This window comes from Planococcus citri, chromosome 5 (assembly GCF_950023065.1).
Source record: "Planococcus citri chromosome 5, ihPlaCitr1.1, whole genome shotgun sequence".
NCBI classification, from domain to species: Eukaryota; Metazoa; Arthropoda; class Insecta; order Hemiptera; family Pseudococcidae; genus Planococcus; species Planococcus citri.
In genome coordinates, this window is record NC_088681.1 from 42,131,425 (window position 1) to 42,149,931 (window position 18,507).

Here is an 18,507-nt window from a genome sequence, read left to right on the forward strand (position 1 = left end):
GAAAGAAAATTTTCATTCGACTTAGATGAATTGCTCGCAAGAATTAATTTTTCACTGCAAAAAACACTGAAAAAAATCTTCGTAAACCATGACTTTTCTCGAGGCCATCGACGATAAATACACTGAACTGAACCATCGCAGATCAACTAGATATATTTCTCATTCATTTCGTAAAGCTCGAGACGATAAAGGGTGTTAAAAAATACGTTCGACACGTGAGTCCCGAACACGTTCCTTACAAATACTTCGATAAGTTCGGTAAACTTTGGCGAACTTCGAGAGACTTTGGTAATATTTATAAATTATTAAATGAGCCGAAGTCGACGTACATACTACATAGGTACCTATACGTTCGAATTCGAATGATAAATCGATTCCAGCAAATACCAAAATACACTCAGAATAGGTATCTAAAGTTGTTGTAGAGATGAAGAAGAGCTAGGCAGGGATAACAGAAAGAACAATCCGCCAACTATAGGTAACATTTCTTCCACGCGTATATTTTTGTTCATTTTCGAGCAACGAAACACAAAATACGAAATATGTACTACTCGTAGTATCGTAGTATTTTTCGATTTACCTACGCGTGTATTTTTTAAATACGAAATTAAAACTTCATCAAGAAGATATCGAAAAACACCACACTTCATCGTCGTAGTGCGTATTTCTACGCTCGACAATAAATTCATCGCGAAAAGACGTACGATGAGAAGGCGGAATCAATTTAAGTTTTACTAAAAACAACACAAAGAAATCACGAAAATTAATACCTACTCTCGTCTTTTGAGAAAAGGCGATAGCTAAGCGATGTTTTCTATAAGTTTGTTACCCTCTCTCTTCAAGTTTCCCTGCTTCACCTTTCTCGTCATCTCTTTTCTATGCGAAATACCTGCGTCTTTATATTATAGCTTTTCTATAGAATAGCGCTATATGTATAGTATAATTACAACTATAGCTCGGCTCGTGCTCTGTAATACACAAGTACTACTACTATGGTATTAAAAGTAATCTCGATCTCGATTCCACTCGTAATTAAACTAAAAAGTTTCGCGTGATTGGCGTCGACGTCTTCAGCTAAAATACGATGAGGACGACGACGATGAAGGCAACAATGATTTGTAAACTTCAAATGGTACGAGTAACTCGAAATTAAGAAAATTTCAATGCAAAATAATTCCAAGTTGATTTCTTATACAATGTAAGCAGTATATCGAATTCGTTCGTTTTTTCTTCTGATTCTCAACGAGGTAAAAAACACTCTGTGGAGGAAAAGAACTTTGGAATTAATTCCGTCTTTAAAACGATAGGGAAATACTTCGCGATTTCTACGAAATTACGAGAAAAAAAATGATAATGAACCGCCAGAAATTTTATTACAAATATCGACGATGTCTATATAAAAAGACAGTACGACTTCAGCAGATATTGCAAAAGATCAATTGACAGAATCATTCTTCACCCTTTGAAAAAATACAGGTCTGATTGTAATTGAATGGATTTCTACATCGTCTATGAGAACTTTTAAATTATAGAAGTTCAATTTAGAACAATTTCAACGCTCATTCAATTTATTGAAGTGTGCATTCAATAGCTATTCGAGGCTACATTAATTTAGGAGTTGAATTTCATTTTTGGATTTTTTTGAAGAATTTTCAAAAAATTCAAATTTTACTTTTTTTTAGAAAATAATAAAACTTGGTGAAATGAAGATAAACAGCTGAAATTTTTGGTTAACAAGAGGACCTTTTGAACTGGTACCCTGCGATTTGAACGAAACCGAGTTACTAGATCAAAAGAGTAGGTATGTTCTGAAACCTTGATAACCAAAATTTCAGCCACTGAAAGTGATTTTTAAAATTTTTAACGAATTTTCGTAAGTTTAAAAAATTCTAAAAAGCTGTTCCAAGGGTAATACGTATTTGAACAATAATTCATTCTATTCAACTTCCACAAGCCACAGATTAGAAACACCAGTTTTGGGGCATTCTGGGGCCTCCAGCGATTTTTTAATTTTCTCTAGAAATTTCAAATCGCTCCACAAATTTCAAATTAGGTACTTCAGAAAATTTAAACCGCCCAGGAAAGGTCTAAAATGAACTGCAGGATCTATAACATTGCTCAGTTCTTATTAAGCGCCCTCTTGACCATTTCAAGTAGTCATCACAAAATTCCAGGATTGTCAGTTCAAAAGTGAATTTTTGAATAATTTGTCAATTTGTAAAATCAACAATATTTATTCGGAACTGGCAAGGCGTGTTTTAAAACCGTGAATTCGATATGTAAGTCAATTTTACGATAAAATTTCACGCTTCCCCCCCCACAACCTCACTCCTTAAATTTGACAAGAAAACTGTACCTTATGTCAGATTTGAATTCAAGGACATCAAGAGTAATACAGTAAGCTGCAGTACCTGTTCGATTATTCGACCAAAAAAATTTCAAACACCCCCCCCCTCTTTGGGAGAGGGGTATAGGAAGTGGCTCCTGCGGCCTGAATTTATTGTTTTGGACTCTCACTATTCGATAATTGACATTAAAACATCTGTTAGCCAAAAAGGCAAAATCCTTGTTTGAAAAAACTCAAATTTGAGGTATTCTTCTCCCTCGTATCTTGAAAGTAATAACATTTTCGAACTCAGCGGTGTTGTATTATATGAAAACGACTCCAAGAATCACCAGTTGACCAAATTTTGAAAAATGGGTAGCCAAACTCCTCCTTGAACTTCCTTGTGTCCCTCCTATGGGGCTGGCGAATGTGTTCAATGCTTTAAAATTTCCTTTGAAGGTACTTGTCAAGTTTAAAAAATCTGCTGGAGACTCCAGGAATTTTCAAAAAGCCACTGGAGGCTCCAAAATGACGTGAACCCACCTGAAGTCGTCTTCAGAGAGTGATAAAATTGGAGTGCAGAGTAAATTTCCGCTTTTCATCTCTATTTGATGAAATTTTGTGAAAATTTCGAGTTTCAGAAATCTACTGGAGGCTCCAGTAATTTTCAAAAAGTCGCTGGAGACTCCGAAACGACTTAGAATCCACCTGCAGTCGACTTCGTAGCGTATTGAAACTAGTTGTGCAGAATGAATTTCGTATTTCCAACTCCATTTGATGAAATTTTGTGGGATTTTCAAGTTTCAAAATCTGCTGGAGGCTCCAGAACTACCCTAAACGGTCTGAATAAGTTTCCAATCGATTCAGCAGGTCGAAAAAATAGGATATATTCCAAATTTCAGCTTTCTATAGGTCAATTTAGTACCTAAGATTTTGATTTGTTCTCACATTTTGGCCAAAATTTGATTTTCAAAAATTCACCAAAAATCGAAAAAGACACTTAAGCACATGAAATTGTCAGATGATGAATTTTTGTCTGCTCTTTCGATCTACCTTTGTAAGGTTTGAAACTTTACCAAAGGGCAAAATCCTCCCACATTTTTTTTTCAATCCACCCTAATAAACATAGTCTACATACGTATACCTATTAAAAGCTGTACAATGCTAAAAAAAAAAAAAACACCGCCAGGCGGCGCTATTGAAACACAAAGAGCACACAGTTCTTTCACCTCTTTTAATACGAGTAAATCAAACGCCTGGATTTTCTATTAGCTCCAGTTTCAGGTTAAAAAAAAACATACAGGCACCAGCAAAAAACGCACCTACACAACCACATTTCTCACTTCCCATCTTCATTCATTTTTCCAACCACATGACTCAATTTCCTCGTGATAGTATTCTCTCTCCCCCCCCCCAAACCAAAGAAAACAAAAATCACGGAATCGAAATACTAGGGGAGAGGATCCGTCCTCGAGTTACTTCTTAAAACGTACTTTTTAACCTACGAAACACATCAACCCGTAAGAAAAACTCCACTCGATACCTATAATAAAAATATTTCATCTAAACGTAAAAACCATTCGAGTGAAATGAACAATATTGCAAAAGTCAAATTCATGTACTCCCCAAGGAAACTACATAATATCTGCGATGCCTTACACGCGACGAATTCCTCTTCCCTGTCCCACCCTTTCAGTGATCCCTGCGACCCAAAAATGTACTCAGTGACGCGTCATCGATTATACCGGTAGGTACTTGATGTATATGTATAAGTGAGGTTTTCGTTCTTATGATATTTTTTTTAGCAATGCTCTCTGTTTGCATATTATCATCCTCCGCACTGCCTTTTTTTTTTTTTTTTTTTGTTTCAACTACAGCGACGACGAATATGTACGTAAAACCACGCAGGATTGCGAGAAGTTGACAAAAAGACAGTTTTAAACAACTCGCTAGTCGGCACACATTTCTCGTTTATATACACAGGCACGCATATGTTACACATCTCAAAACCTCAATAGGCAAAGAGGCAATAAATGAGAAAACTTCCAACAATACTTTTTCATTTTGAATCGATAGTACGAAGAAAAAAAAAGAGAAAATTTAACGAGAAAAAAACACACTTTCCAGTTTTCATATTATACGTAGATAACCGCGCCATTATCGTCTTTCTCGTATACAGCCAAAGAGAGAAAAACACTTGAATATATACGTTTAAATTTGCATAATATTATAAAATTAGACCGATTTTTATCTCTTCTCTCTCGACGCAGCAAATGGTTACAGACAAAGGTATCTAACTGGTGCGCCATTACCGAGAATATTGCTACGATTAATTTTAAGCATTTTTTCCCCTTTTCCTATCTCGAATTCGAGCTCACCTTTTTTTGGCGTTTTGTTTTGGTTTGTTGCAGTTTATTCTCAGATTTACGCAGCATGTCGGGTACATTAATCATGAATCTTTTGGCAACGCTGTTTATGACGCAGCTTATGTATGTTATCGGAGTCGGAGGAACGCAGGTAAGATCTGAGTGATTAATATTACATTGATTACGAAAGACTTGGGTTAGGTATACTGTTGAATCAAGGAATCGTGACGCCTGTCGCCTACCGCCTATGTGGAGCCCATTTGAGGGGCACTTATGTGCAGCAAAAATTTTGAAAATGTAAAATATTAGGTAGGTACTACCTACCCTGATTTGAAAATATTCTTTTTTTTTTGTAATCATTTAATATGTTTTGACTCGAAAAATTGATCACTACTTCATTTAGCTCATTATTTCAAGTCTCCTATGCCGTAAACAAGGCTCGTACTCATTTTTTACATAATAAAGTAGGTAACTTTGGTAGCTGAAAAGGCTCGAAAAAGTAACCAACAAAATGACAAAAAACAGTCAAAAAAAAAAATCAACGACAAAAACAGAACTTTTTGTTTTTAATTCAAGTCTAAAAATGGAAATCGATGGAAACCTGTACAATTTTAGCAAAATACAGTACTTTTTGGCAATTTTTGCCAAGTTGAACTATTTTACAACTTTTTGATAAGAAAGCAAGTTTTTTTTGGCAATTTTGGACAACAGAGCGAGAATTTTGGCATTTCTGGCAAAAAAGCTACATTTAGAACAATTTTTGAAAAAAGTGAGGCTTTATGGAATTTTTTGCTGGAAAAAAATTTTATAGCCATTTTTAATGAAAAACAAAACATTTTCGCCACTTAGACAAAAGGCGAGACTTTTTGCCATTTTTAGCAGAAAACGATAATATTTTGGGAATTATCTAACAAGGGAACCTCTTGAGGTGTCCGCCTCCATTTGAAAGGGATCACGATTTTTGAAAAAGAGCATGGTCTAAAACCCTTAAAACCAAATTTCCAGCTGTCAACTTCATTTTTCGATTTTTGGCGAACGTTTGAAAATTCAAAATTGTATTGTTTTTGGTTATTATGCTTTTTTAAAAAAAAAATGATCAGTAAAAATGATCAAAATAAGACCTAAAACTGATATTAATTCCCTAAATCCAAATTTCACCATTTCCAGCCATTCTGGAGCCTCCACCACGATTTTTCAATTTCTCCAGAATTTTGAATATGTTCCAGAAAGAGTGGGTTTTTGACCAAATTTGTATATAAAGAAAATGATAAGAAATCAAAAATTTCCAGTGTTCTAGGAAATTTTTTTAAATTTGAGCAAATCACTGTATTTCTTCCAGAACCCCCCCCCCCCCCCCGAGGGCGAATTTTGCCATTTCCAGCTATTCTGGAGCCTCCATGCGCAATTTTCCATTTCTCCAGAAGGCAGAAGGCGTGAATATGAAGTTGGGCAGCTGAAAATCGAGTTGTGTGTTATACTCGGCCTGTTTAACGATTTTATCTACATTTGAGCCGATTGTGAGTGGGACACCTCAAGAGTGATTTTTTGACCAGTTTTTTTCATAATAAAATAAATATCCAGCAATAAATTTTGAAAATTGGCACGAATCGCTGTATCGAGTTCAGAATCACCTCTCCCAGTCCAAATTTTGTGGTTTCCAGCCATTCTGGAGCCTCCAGCGTGATTTGTATGATTTATATTTTGGTCGGTATAAACAAAATAAGTGTTTGTTCATGAAAAAAATATAGAAAAAAAAACGAAATCGTAGTGTTTTTAATTGAATTTTGTGACTTAGAAAATGATACGATCATTGTATGACATAATAAAACGCGAGAAATTCAGAAAATCGCGCTGGAAGCTCCAAAAATGGCTCGAAACAGCGAAATTCGGATGAAGTTGGGCAGCCTCAAATTTGGTTTCGGGGGTTTTAGACCATGCTCTTTTGCAACTTTTTGATTAACAAAAACTCAAGATTTTTTGGCAATTTGGAGCAACAAAATGAGAATCTTGTAATCTCTTGCAAAACGGAAAACTTCTGACAATTTTAGCCAAAAAGGTAGGTTTTTGTTAGCAATTTCTGGGGAAAAAAACGATACCTACGTCAGGAAAATTTTTGGGAAAGAATGAGACTTTTTTGAATTTTTTGCAAAAAACAACTTTCAGCAATTTTTAGGTAAGAAATGAGACTTCTTAGCAATTTAGGAAAGAGGGAAAACTTTACCTACCTATTTATTTTGACTATTTTGCTAAAAATCGGGAATTTTTGATAATTTTTGCAGAAATGCAAAACTTTGACAATTTTTGCAAATAGACAAGTGATGCTTTTTGGAAATTTTTGACAGAAAAAACGGACTTGGGTAATTTTGTGGGGAAAAATGCGAGACTTGGTACCCAATTCTATTAGAAGAGAGAATATTTACAAAAAAGAAAGAAGGAAAAATTCAGCAAAAAACAATACCTTTTCGGTAATTAGCAAATAAGTGACAGTTTTTGCACTTTTTGTCAAAAACGTGGACTATATTCTGCAACTTTTTGGTGAAAAGCGGGAAGTTTTGAGTACCTACATAATTTTTGGCAGAAAAACTCAATTTTGTAGTACTCAATGTTTGGGGGGGAGTGTGATTTTTTTTAGCAATGTTGCTAAAAAATTGAGGAGTTCTGTCAATTTTTTGAAAAAAGAAAGTCTTTTTGACAATATTGGCAAAAAAGTAATATGTTAAGTTCCTACTTTTTTTTGCAATTTTTTGAAAATTTTTGACAATTCTTGCCAAAAAAGTGAGATTTTTGAGATTCTTTTTAAAGAGGCTTTTTGGAATTTTTCGCGAGTGATTATAATGTTTTGAAATTTTCAGCAAGAATGGCAGTTGAAAAAAGGCGGGATTTGTTACTATTTTAGTATTCTTTGACAAGAAGCGAGATTTTTTTCTTCTTTTGTTCACGAAGTAGGGACAATATTTGGAAATTTTTTTTAAAAGGAACTTGAGTAATCAAAATTTTAAAAAATCATAAGTTGTTACGAACCCTGCTTAGAGGGCAAAATTGTTATCTGATGTTCGCCTTGCACAATTTTTCAAGTTTTAGAACTAAATACTCATTTTTAAACTTAAATTATCCATTATTTTTTTACTAAATTAAACTGTCATTTTTTTTTGAAAATTAAATAGGTACTATACAGTTATTTTTTTCAGCAAAATGAACAGATTATTTAACAAATGGGAGCAAACAAAATTTCAACAAAAAAAAAACAGTGTAATCAGCTTAAATTACACGAAATTCCCTGACTTTGGAGCAAAAATTGCAAAATTTCCTGACTTTAGTTCTCTAACTTACCTATAGAAGGCCAAAATTTCTCAACTTCTCGTCAATTTTCTCAATCATAATGGAAATTTGAACTTAAAAAAAATAATAACTATTCAAAATCAAACTTTTTTTACAATTTATTCGTCAGCGTCTCATCGTCCACATCTACATCGTGGTAGGTAGTAGGTACCTATTCTATCCTAACCAGCACTCTTCTACGTATACCATATGAAACAAACTTTAGAAGGGAGCAACATGTACGATTTCGGTGCTTGTATGTACACAAAAGCTTTACGCAACACTCATCTAATAACTCCATTAATTTAAGCACATAAGTAGGCTAGAAACATAACGTACGTAGCCAACTTAAAATATTAACCACTTCCCTTACACACATATTCATACATGTATACGAGTTCTGCAACAACCTTTGGCTTCGGTGAACATTGAACAAATAGGACGAAAATTCGCATCTACGAGCAAAGTAAATTGGACGAATGACGAGTTATAATATAATAACTATATCTACGCACGAAGGTCTAGGAAGTAGGTACCTACCACTACGAGTACTTTAATAACGCTCAGGTTGGCTGATACTTTCAATGTGTTTCGAGTCTTTTTCCAGCAGCCATGAAATATTACTTATTTCGAAATGAGCTTAGCGTATAATGGTAAAAACTTGACACCGCATCTAACGTACCACCATTTTTCAAAGCTTCACACATTATCATCGTTACACACTGGCGTGTTGACGTATCTCTAAAATTATTCGAGCCCATTTTTGAAAATATGAAAAAAAAAAAAAAAGGAAAGACAACTCGACGATATTTTTATTAAATTATCAAGCACATTTTTGAGACAAAACGCTAGCAAAAATCTTTCTTCCTTTTACCACAAGAAAAAAAACACCAGCAAATCAGTTGGAAACGAGGTTTAAAAACGTAGGTGGTTAAATAAAAGAGAAAACTCGAGCTTTAAACGTCTTATTTTGAAAGTCTTCCTCTTCCACGTCAATTTCGAAATTCCAGGTCGACGTAGCGATTAAATTAATTAAATGAAAAAAAAAAATCAAATCAAATGCCAATCTTCTTCGTCTTACTACGCCGCGAACAAATACACTCGGTGCGGAAATCAAAACAATCTCAACTACAATTTTCCAAATACCTACGTATTTCGCATCGTAAATTCCATTATTTGTTTATACGTTTACTTTATTGCACGATTACCTACAACTCGGAATCGTAAAAAAGTACGTATAAAAGGAAAAGGGTAGATACCTCTGAAAGAAAAAAATTTGCGCAAACCCTTGATTCCCCATAGAACGAAAATTACATCATGGCTGAGCGATCACGACGAATTTCAATAGACAATATGGCTGCGGAGGCGAAGGCGAAGGCGATGGCGTTTACGGCGATAGAGGCTCGTTTATGCAAAACAATTCGAGTAATTTGATACTCGAACGATTCGACTAATTAAAATTAAATTACCGCGGATAATTTTTTTGTTTCTTATCATATTCGACAGGATCCGGAGCTGTGTGTATCTTTGGCGTTTGCGTTGCAGTACTTCCACTTGGCTGAATTTTGCTGGCTTTTGAGCCTCACGTACAACATGTACCATACATTTCGCACGAATCTGAATTTAATAGTCGTTTCTCCGCATTACAAAATAGTACCATCGTTCGTCAAGTACAGTTTATTCGGATGGGGTACTCCGGTGCTGTTTTTATTATTCGGATTTTGGCTGCATCGCGAATTCAACGCGCCTTATTCGCACGAAACGTTCAGATTTGATTATTTGAATTGCTGGTGAGTATATTAGAATGATTTGTAGGTTTCTTATTTATTAGATACGTAAATATTTTGGTAGGGGAGGGGATCAGAGTGCGAGAGATTGAATTCTTTCGCACTGCTCGTTTCTCTAAACGCCGTTTTACTCGTACGATGGTCTGGAATGATTTCGGGATATCTGTTTTATAAAACGCTTCAAAACTGTAGAGCATAAAAAATTTGAAATGGCAATTCTTGAAAGTACATAGTTGCGAAAAAATTATGAAATTTCCAGAAATGAGCTATAATGACAGAGGGTTGATTTAACCTTGTACTTATAATAATTGAAGGATAAAAGCCCATATACATAAATGTACTTGAGCACTTGAGCGATCAGACACCGATAGAGGGAGCAAATTAACTTTTGTCCCCTGAATTGAGACAATCACATTACATTTCCAAGCTTAAAACAATTTCAAGAGCAAAAAAGAAAAAAATTCGAGGTAGATAAGGTGGTAAAATTTGAGCAAGAACATGAGAAGCAGGAGGTAGGCAGCCCATAACTACTGGCAAGAGCTGAGCATACGCATATCACATAATTTTGAACCACTGTGGGAATGGGAGGGGGTTGATTCAAATCATCAAAAAGGCTCAAATAAGATTAACAAAAGCACAAAAAATTCAATATTTTACAAAATTGGGACTTTTATTAAATACATATTTTGGCTTTCAAAATTCATTTTAAGTTAGATCAAGTTAGCTAGCAAAGAGATCAAAAAGAGAAAAAAATTGTTTCTGACTTCCATTTTCCGCTTCCCGAGTTCATTTTCAAGATTACTTTACTCAAAAAATGGAAGAAACGCTGACATTTCATATTCCTGGTGTACTCTTTGAAGTTTCCAAATTCCAAATCAACCTATATGTATAACTTTTTGGCCAATACCCCCCCCCCCCCCCCAATAGAAAGACCTTTGAGCGCATCGCTTTTCAGATTTTATCCTATTACCCAGATAGGTACCAAAAATTCACTTTCAAGTTGTTCTGAGTTTGTCTTTTGTTTTTTTAGATTTCTCCCTCGCAATACGTTTTCTAAATATTTGGAAGTGTTTTTTGAATTTTTACCCTCCCCCCCTTCCTCGCAGATATTCCAGAGGTGTATACATTGAGATGTGCACTTTTCAGAAAAGTAATTTTGGTGAAATGAAAAGTGAAAAGTTCATTGAAAAGTGTGAAAAGTTGTGAAAAGTGTGAAAAGTAAATCCATGTGAGTCTCATTTTAAAACTCTCTGTAAGAGCTTCAAATTAATGTATTTTTTGCCTATCTGAAACACAAAAAAAAACAAAATCTTTTTTTTTCACCTACCTACTTAATCGAATAGGTATAGTGGTAGTTTTGAGCCTTTCTAGAGCCTCTAACATTTTTGAGTTTTTCAGTTTTGAAAAAAATGTTGTGAAAAATATCAAAAATGGGTGCTGAATTGCGAAGGTGGAGGAGTGGGGAGAGTACTGAACCTTGATATTTGACTTCATCAATGAGGTCAGTGATCTCTGATGAGTAAATTGATTGGTCACTCGCTTTTTTTTTAGTGAAAACTGAAAAGTGAAATGAAAAGTAGGTCAACTTTTCATTGAATGAAAAGTACTTTTCACTTTTCACACTGCACATCTCTATGTATACATAAAAAATATTCAATTCAAAATGCAGAACAAGGGATGGAAAAATCTATTAAACAGATGAGGTTTAGTTTTCAGTTTCAGTTGAAAATTTTCTCATTAGAAGTTTAGTTTTCAGTGTAAGTTTCAACTACGAGTATCTACAAAAAAAGTAAAATAAAAGTAAAACAGAAAATGCATAATGACGTTGTTGAAACCTTTTATGCTGAACACAATAAAAGCATCAAAATCACTGTAAATCACTAGGTAACAAAAATTTGATTGAAAAAAAAACTGATCACATATTTGTAAAAGTTTGCAAAAGTTCTGAAAAATATATGAAAATAAGAAAAAAAACCATAAAAATAAGTGTAAACTACCAAAAAGTAATAAAATTTGACAAAATGTAGCAAAAACTTGCAAACTGCATAAAACATACGATAGATAGTGAGAATAACTTGAAAACACGTATAAAGCATCAAAATAGCAGAAATTCAACAAAAAATAATGATAAGGATCAGTAAAGATTTGCAAAAATCGCATGAAAAGTGATAAAAACAAAATGATGTAAAAACACCAAAATAAAATCACTGAAAATCACCAACAGGAACAGAGAAGTACGAAAAATGTTGCAAAAATACGATAAAATGTTGAATGTATGTACCTCAAAAACGTTCTAAGAATCAAAAATCAGTCCAAATCAAAAGAGCTGAAATTTTTAGAACAGTTTTTAAAAAACTGCATGAAAAAGGGTTAAAAATGAGTTAAAATAGTATAAAAATTTGAAGAGTGCTTAAAATCAACAAAAATGATCAGAAATCAATGAATTTTTTGTAAAATTTGACAAAAAATATTGAATGAAAAAGTATTGAAAAATATGTTAAAATGGCATAAAAATTTGGAAAAAAAATGTGTAAAATTAATAAAAATAATCAAAACAAAAAGTAAGTGAAAGTTAGGCAAAATTTGCGAAAATGACATCAAAAAGTTTTTCAAATAATCGTAACCGAATGTACAAGTAAGTATTTTGGGTTTTGCAACAAAATCCAATAATATTCGTTATGATTTCTTGGAAAAAACAATTTTTTAATTTTAGATTCAAGTTTCAGTTAGGTAAATAGAAGTTCCAAATTCAGATTTAATCAGTCAGTTTTTTTCGGTTTATTTACGTTTAGGTACCTATTCAGAGTTCTCGATCTCTGCAGTTGCAGGACTTTTGTAGAATGATTTTTTTCGCTCCACTTTATTCCTTGAAATGTAATTATGCTATTTGCACACTTGTTGAACTCTTTGACAGCTTTCAAAGCATCTAAATTTTCAAACGTGATTTTAAATATATATATATATAGCCTATAATAATGATAAATTTGGAAAAATTGTATTTCTGACAAATTTCCATTGCAAAATACAAGACTTTTTTTTCATTCATTTCTATTGCCATTAGATAGATATGAGAAATTTAGGATTTTCCTGACTTTTGGTCAACATTTTTAATATAAATTGAAAACAATTTTTGTACCTATTTTGGATATTTTTGGCAAGTAGAAAACGAGAATGTTTAAAAATGAGGGAACCATCGACTACAAATGTCCAAGTATCAAATCTTCAAGCCCCAAATGCTGTACTATCCTCCTCATTTTAAACATTTTTTCTCTCTGTCACACTTATGACAGGTTCAAGAATTTGGCAAATTTACGAATTGGTGATTAGGTACCTACTTTAAATCTTACAAACGCAGCTCTCCCAGTAGAAACATTTAAAATTTTACATTTAAAAAAATACCTACCTAATACCTAGCTCCTAAAATTGATAACTAGGTACTCTACAGTAAAGGTCAAAGTCCAAAGATCAAATTTTTCAAAATGTTTGATCAAAATTCCCCGATTTCTATCATTTTTCTCGCTTTCAAAAGCTTTTCTCTATCATGGTTGATTTAGTGTAATGAACAATATACGAAATTGGATTTCAGTAACATTTCTTTACTCTCATTCGACATCGAACACGCTAGTTATCTCGTTCCAAAACCGCATACACGTTGTGGGAAAAAAATTACCCTTTGATAAGCATATCTTCACATGTCATTTCACCGATTCCGTTTCAATTTCCGAATCATTCGAGCGAACCAACACCATATTATTCGAGAAGAATAACATTAGTGAAAAAGAATCCACCGACGACGATGACGACAAAGACGTCAACCTCGTTAAAGAAGGAAGGAAAACTTCGCAGCTTTTTCTTTTTTCTTTATAGTTCTGTGTAGCAACCACCAGCCACGTCGGGCCAACAGTGAGCAGTATAAAGTAAAACACAAGTTGCGACTCGTGTGTGAGCAGACTCGCGCGAATAATAAAAGATAACAATGACCCGTTCAAAAGACCCGTTTAGGGAGAAATAAATTTTTTTCCTCACAAAAGCACCGCCCGACCACACATTGTGCCACACATTAGACAGTTGCACAAACGAGAAGTTAATTTTTTAGATAAAAATCTGCTTCGAATGTACCCTGCAGTCGTGAGTGTGTGCTTTTATACGAACTAGCATTCAACTTTTTCTCCGTAATAAATAAAACTCGTAAAGCTGTTTTCAATCTAAATTAATTTTTGGTTCGTGTTTTCCACTCGTCCGATGTCATAATTACTCCTAATGGAGGTTTGATCGAAATTTCAAAATTTATATCGTCATTGAAATGAGAAATTTATAAATTACGTCCGCTATATTTTCAACGCAAGCGGTGGAAAAGTTGGGCATCGGTTAAAATTTCAAATTAAAATGGCACCGGATGAATACAAAATGAAAAAGTTTACGTTACAGATACGTTACGTAAAATTACGGAGAATTTATAATACCGAGTGTAAAATGGGAAATAATTTGGGCAAGCTGGGTCAGCTCATTTTACATCAATTTGGCGAAGTCAACCCCCCCTCCCCCACCCACCGAAACAAAAATCAAGCTCGAAATAACCAGAAGGTAGGTAAGATAAACAACCGATCTTCATGACGTTTTATCGTCTAAATAAACATTACCAATCCTATACCTATCAAAAGTTACTATCAATAAAAAGGAAGCACCCGATGTGAAAATCATCCAAACTCGGTCGTTTATTCAAAAATAACCGAGCTAGGAAAATTCGAAAATTATCTAACGTGTGATTAAAAAAGTTGAAAAGCTCGTTAATCTAGCTGTTCGAGAATTTGCTCACGTAAACCGTTTTTTGATAAGAATCTGCGACATGTCAGAGTTATTGGTTATAAATAAACTTTTCGATGGGAATTTTGTCGGCTCATCTCAAGTACAACATAAAAAGCTCATAAACATTGATGGAAAAAATGTAATTTTGGAACTACTCGAGGTATCGCTAAATTAATGACAGTACGAGTAAGGCTACTTCATTTCATCGCGTGTCTAGAAATCAAAAACACAACACCTATACAAGGTGGCCTGATAACAAATCAATCGTCTATAGATAATTAGAATACCTTTATACACCCAATTAAGCGAAATTTTCTAACAATTTACCGTTTATTTTCAGGTTCTTGAATGAGAAAATCTACATCTACAGTTACGTACTCCCAGTTACCATATTATTAGTATTAATCGCCCACAGAATGTACAAGACTTGGATAATAATCAGATACTCGGTAGCGTTACAAGTGGACTACAAAGTGAAAGAGAAAATGCGACAAGCTAGATTACTCCAGTACTATTTATACGTGAAAATCACGCTTCTTTTAACACTGACGTATATTTGCGGCGCAATCGCACGTCTGACTCATTACAACATAGCCTGGATCAGTTTCAATGTCGAACATTCTCTCCAGGGCCTTTTAGTAGCCATAGCGGTGACATGTAACTGTCAAATATTGAAAATATACGCTAAATCTATCAGACGTCGCAGACGCAAACGAGAAAATTTAATCGAAATTTGCAAATTTAAAAAACGAACCAGAGACATATCCCGATCAACAAGTTTGGATACATTATCATGGCAGCCGGAACTTCTATCTGTATGAAGTGTCACATCACCGCGTCGCTGAAACTGTAGCTGTGCCGGAGATGAAGCAAAATCATACCGAATAATTTTTATCGAGTACTTTTGTTTTTGGTTATTATTAATTACGAGCGAAAACGACTTGATTTTATTACAATAAAATAACATTCGATTTTCACGTTGATGCACTTTTAAACCACGAACACACGAACCACTTCTTATACGGAAATGAGCGCAGAACCAAAACTAAACTACCTAAAGAAAACAGAATTATCTTATCTACCATACAAAAAAAAAACAAAAAAAAACGAAGCAACCATGGTTTTGCAAGTGAAACATCCACCAATGAGAATGCCCGAAACCAATTCATTAGTCATTACTGGTTTTACCAGTTGGGTTTACGTAACGTCTTGTGATCCCTGCGCATGCGCGTGAACCGTGACTCCGTGAGAGTTACATCAACGACGTTGTGTAACGTGAAGCATACTATTTTTATCATTTTTTGTGATTATTTATTATAATTTATTATTATTTTATTTTATTTTTCAATTCTAGGTAATACTAATATTTCATTGATAATTAACGATTAAACATTACTTATTATGATCGAACATTGTTGCAAAAAAAATCGTATTTTTCGAAACAAATTGTAAAGTTTTTAACGAAGGAGCATCCGGTTCGAAAAACTGACGCCGGATTCGAATTTGGCGACCTCGAATCAGTTGGAAATGACGATCAAAGCCGAGAAAAATAACTTCTTCCGACTGAAATGGCAAATTAACATAGTCGGGGGGCCCACATAAGGATCACTTGCACCCCCTCCCTATCCTCCGGGACAACTTTTTTCTTAAAAGGGGAGTCCTAAGAAACGTTTCTAGCCCTTGTCCTAAAAAAAAGTGGCCCTACTTACAAAATGGCGGCCATTTTGATTGACAGGTCAGCCGAAATCGCAGATTTTGCGTTCCAACTCAGGCTACCAGACAATTTTTTAAATCGTACAAAGGTAGATCGAAAGAGCAGGCAAAAATTCATCACCTGTCAAAATTTCAAGTACGAGTTTTTGGTGAATTTTCAAAAATCAAATTTTGGCCAAAATGTGAGAAAAAATCAAAATTTTACCAAATTGACCTAGAAAGCTGAAATTTGGGATATACCCTATTTTCGACCTGCCAAATCGATTCGAAACTGTTTCAAACCGTTTTGAGCAGTTCTGGAGCCTCCAGCAGATTTTTGAAACTCGAAATTCTCACAAAATTTCATCAAAATGGAGTTGGAAAGCCGCAATTTGCTCTGTAAACTAATTTCAATACGCTATGAAGTCAACTGCAGGTAAATTTCAAGTCGTTTTGGAACCTCTAGCAATTTTTGAAAATTACTTGAGCCTCCAGTAGATTTTTGAAACTCGAAATTCACACAAAATTTCATCAAAATGGGGTTAGCAAGCCGAAATGTACTCTGCAAGCTAATTTCAATGCAATAATATGAAGTCGGAGTCACTGGAGGCTCCAAAATTACTCGAACACACCTGAAGTCGTCTTCAGAGGGTATTGAAATTGGAGTTCATAGTTAATTTCGGCTTGCTAACCCCATTTTGATAAAATTTTGGGGAAATTCCAAGTTTCAAAAATTTACTGGAGGCTCCAGTATTTTCAAAAAATTGCTGGAGGCTCCGAAACGACTTGAAATTTACCTGCAATCGACTTCACAGCGTATTGAAATTAGTTTGCAGAATTAATTTCGGCTTTCCAACTCCATTTGATGAAATTTTGTGAGAATTTCGAGTTTCAAAAATTTGCTGGAGGCTCCAGAACTGCTCAAAACGGGTTGAAACAGTTTCCAATCGATTTGGCAGGTCGAAAATAGGGTATATCCCAAATTTCAGCGTTCTAGGTCAATTTGGTAAAATTTTGATTTGTTCTCACATTTTGGCCAAAATTTGATTTTTGAAAATTCACCAAAAATCGAAAAAGGCACATAAGTTCTTGAAATTTTTACAGGTAATGAATTTTTGCCTGCTCTTTCGATCTACCTTTGTACGGTTTAAAAAATTGTATGCTAGCCTGTGTTGGAACGCAAAATCTGCGATTTCGGCTGACCTGTCAATCAAAATGGCCGCCATTTTGTAAGTAGGGCCACTTTTTTTTTGAGGATAAGGGCTAGAAATGTTCCTTAGGACTTCCTCTTTAAGAAAAAATTGTCCCGAAAGATCGGCAGGAGGATGCACGTAATCCTTATGCGGGCTCCCCGACTAACAACGTTCATCGGACGAGAAGGTAACACTGGTGTTAATAAAATTGCCTAACCAGTTTGCCGTAAATACAACGTGCATTATTTCAAGAAAGAAAGAAGGGAAAAAAAGCGAATCGCATTGAAATTTTGACTGTTTTTTTTTTGGGGGGGGGGGGGGCAAGAAGAATTCTTTTTTGGTTCCAGATTCTTTCCAGAGCGCTTATTCGTGCTAGAAAATGTGCAAATTTTAAAGCTCAAAATTGAGCAAAAAATTACTTGTCAAAATTCAAAAATTGGAGTTTTTATCACCTTTTTGTACTAATTAATTGGGAGTCGCTGAGTACGAAAATGATGTAAAATTTGAGCCTTTATTCGTTGTTTTTTGAAAAAGAAAATTCAGGTAAATTGAAATTTTTTTAGCAATGTGATCGTTATTAATAAGTACTACTTACTAACTGAATCTGTTTTATCGTTTTACGTAGGTCTGTACTATGTACATATTTTTTCAAAAAGTTGATGCATTATTTAAAAAAATTAAAATTTACGTTTGATGAAACCAACGAAAAATACATATCAATTTCGAAAAAAGTTGAATAGATACAGAATATTTATTTGGTATGATTTCTACTGAGCCATAAAATGATCGGATTCTATTTTTTAAAATGTATTTCATGTTTTGTGTACTCTCTCTTTGATGTTCATTTTGTCATAAATATTCTTAATTATTCATTTTTAAAATTTAAATAAGCAGTAAGCCAAATAAACAGCGTTTTTCAAAGTACCTACCTAACTACTTGTAGAGATATGTGCGAACTTGATGAATAATCATTTAAAAACAATAAATTTATGAAATATTTTCATTCGTTCAACTTATCT

At 34.2% G+C, this 18,507-nt stretch overlaps 1 protein-coding gene across 1 annotated transcript in view; it reads left to right on the forward strand.

Annotated features, from left to right (window-relative positions):
- Positions 1-18,489, forward strand: part of LOC135846343 (adhesion G protein-coupled receptor L4-like) — a 178,006-nt gene extending 159,517 nt beyond the window's left edge. The window contains exons 3-5 of the mRNA XM_065365375.1: positions 4,738-4,843; positions 9,517-9,800; positions 14,944-18,489. Of these exons, the coding sequence (XP_065221447.1) occupies positions 4,738-4,843; positions 9,517-9,800; positions 14,944-15,424 (871 nt within the window). The 3' untranslated portion in view covers positions 15,425-18,489. The remainder of the gene's footprint in view (positions 1-4,737; positions 4,844-9,516; positions 9,801-14,943) is intronic.
- The last annotated feature ends 18 nt before the right edge of the window (positions 18,490-18,507 follow it).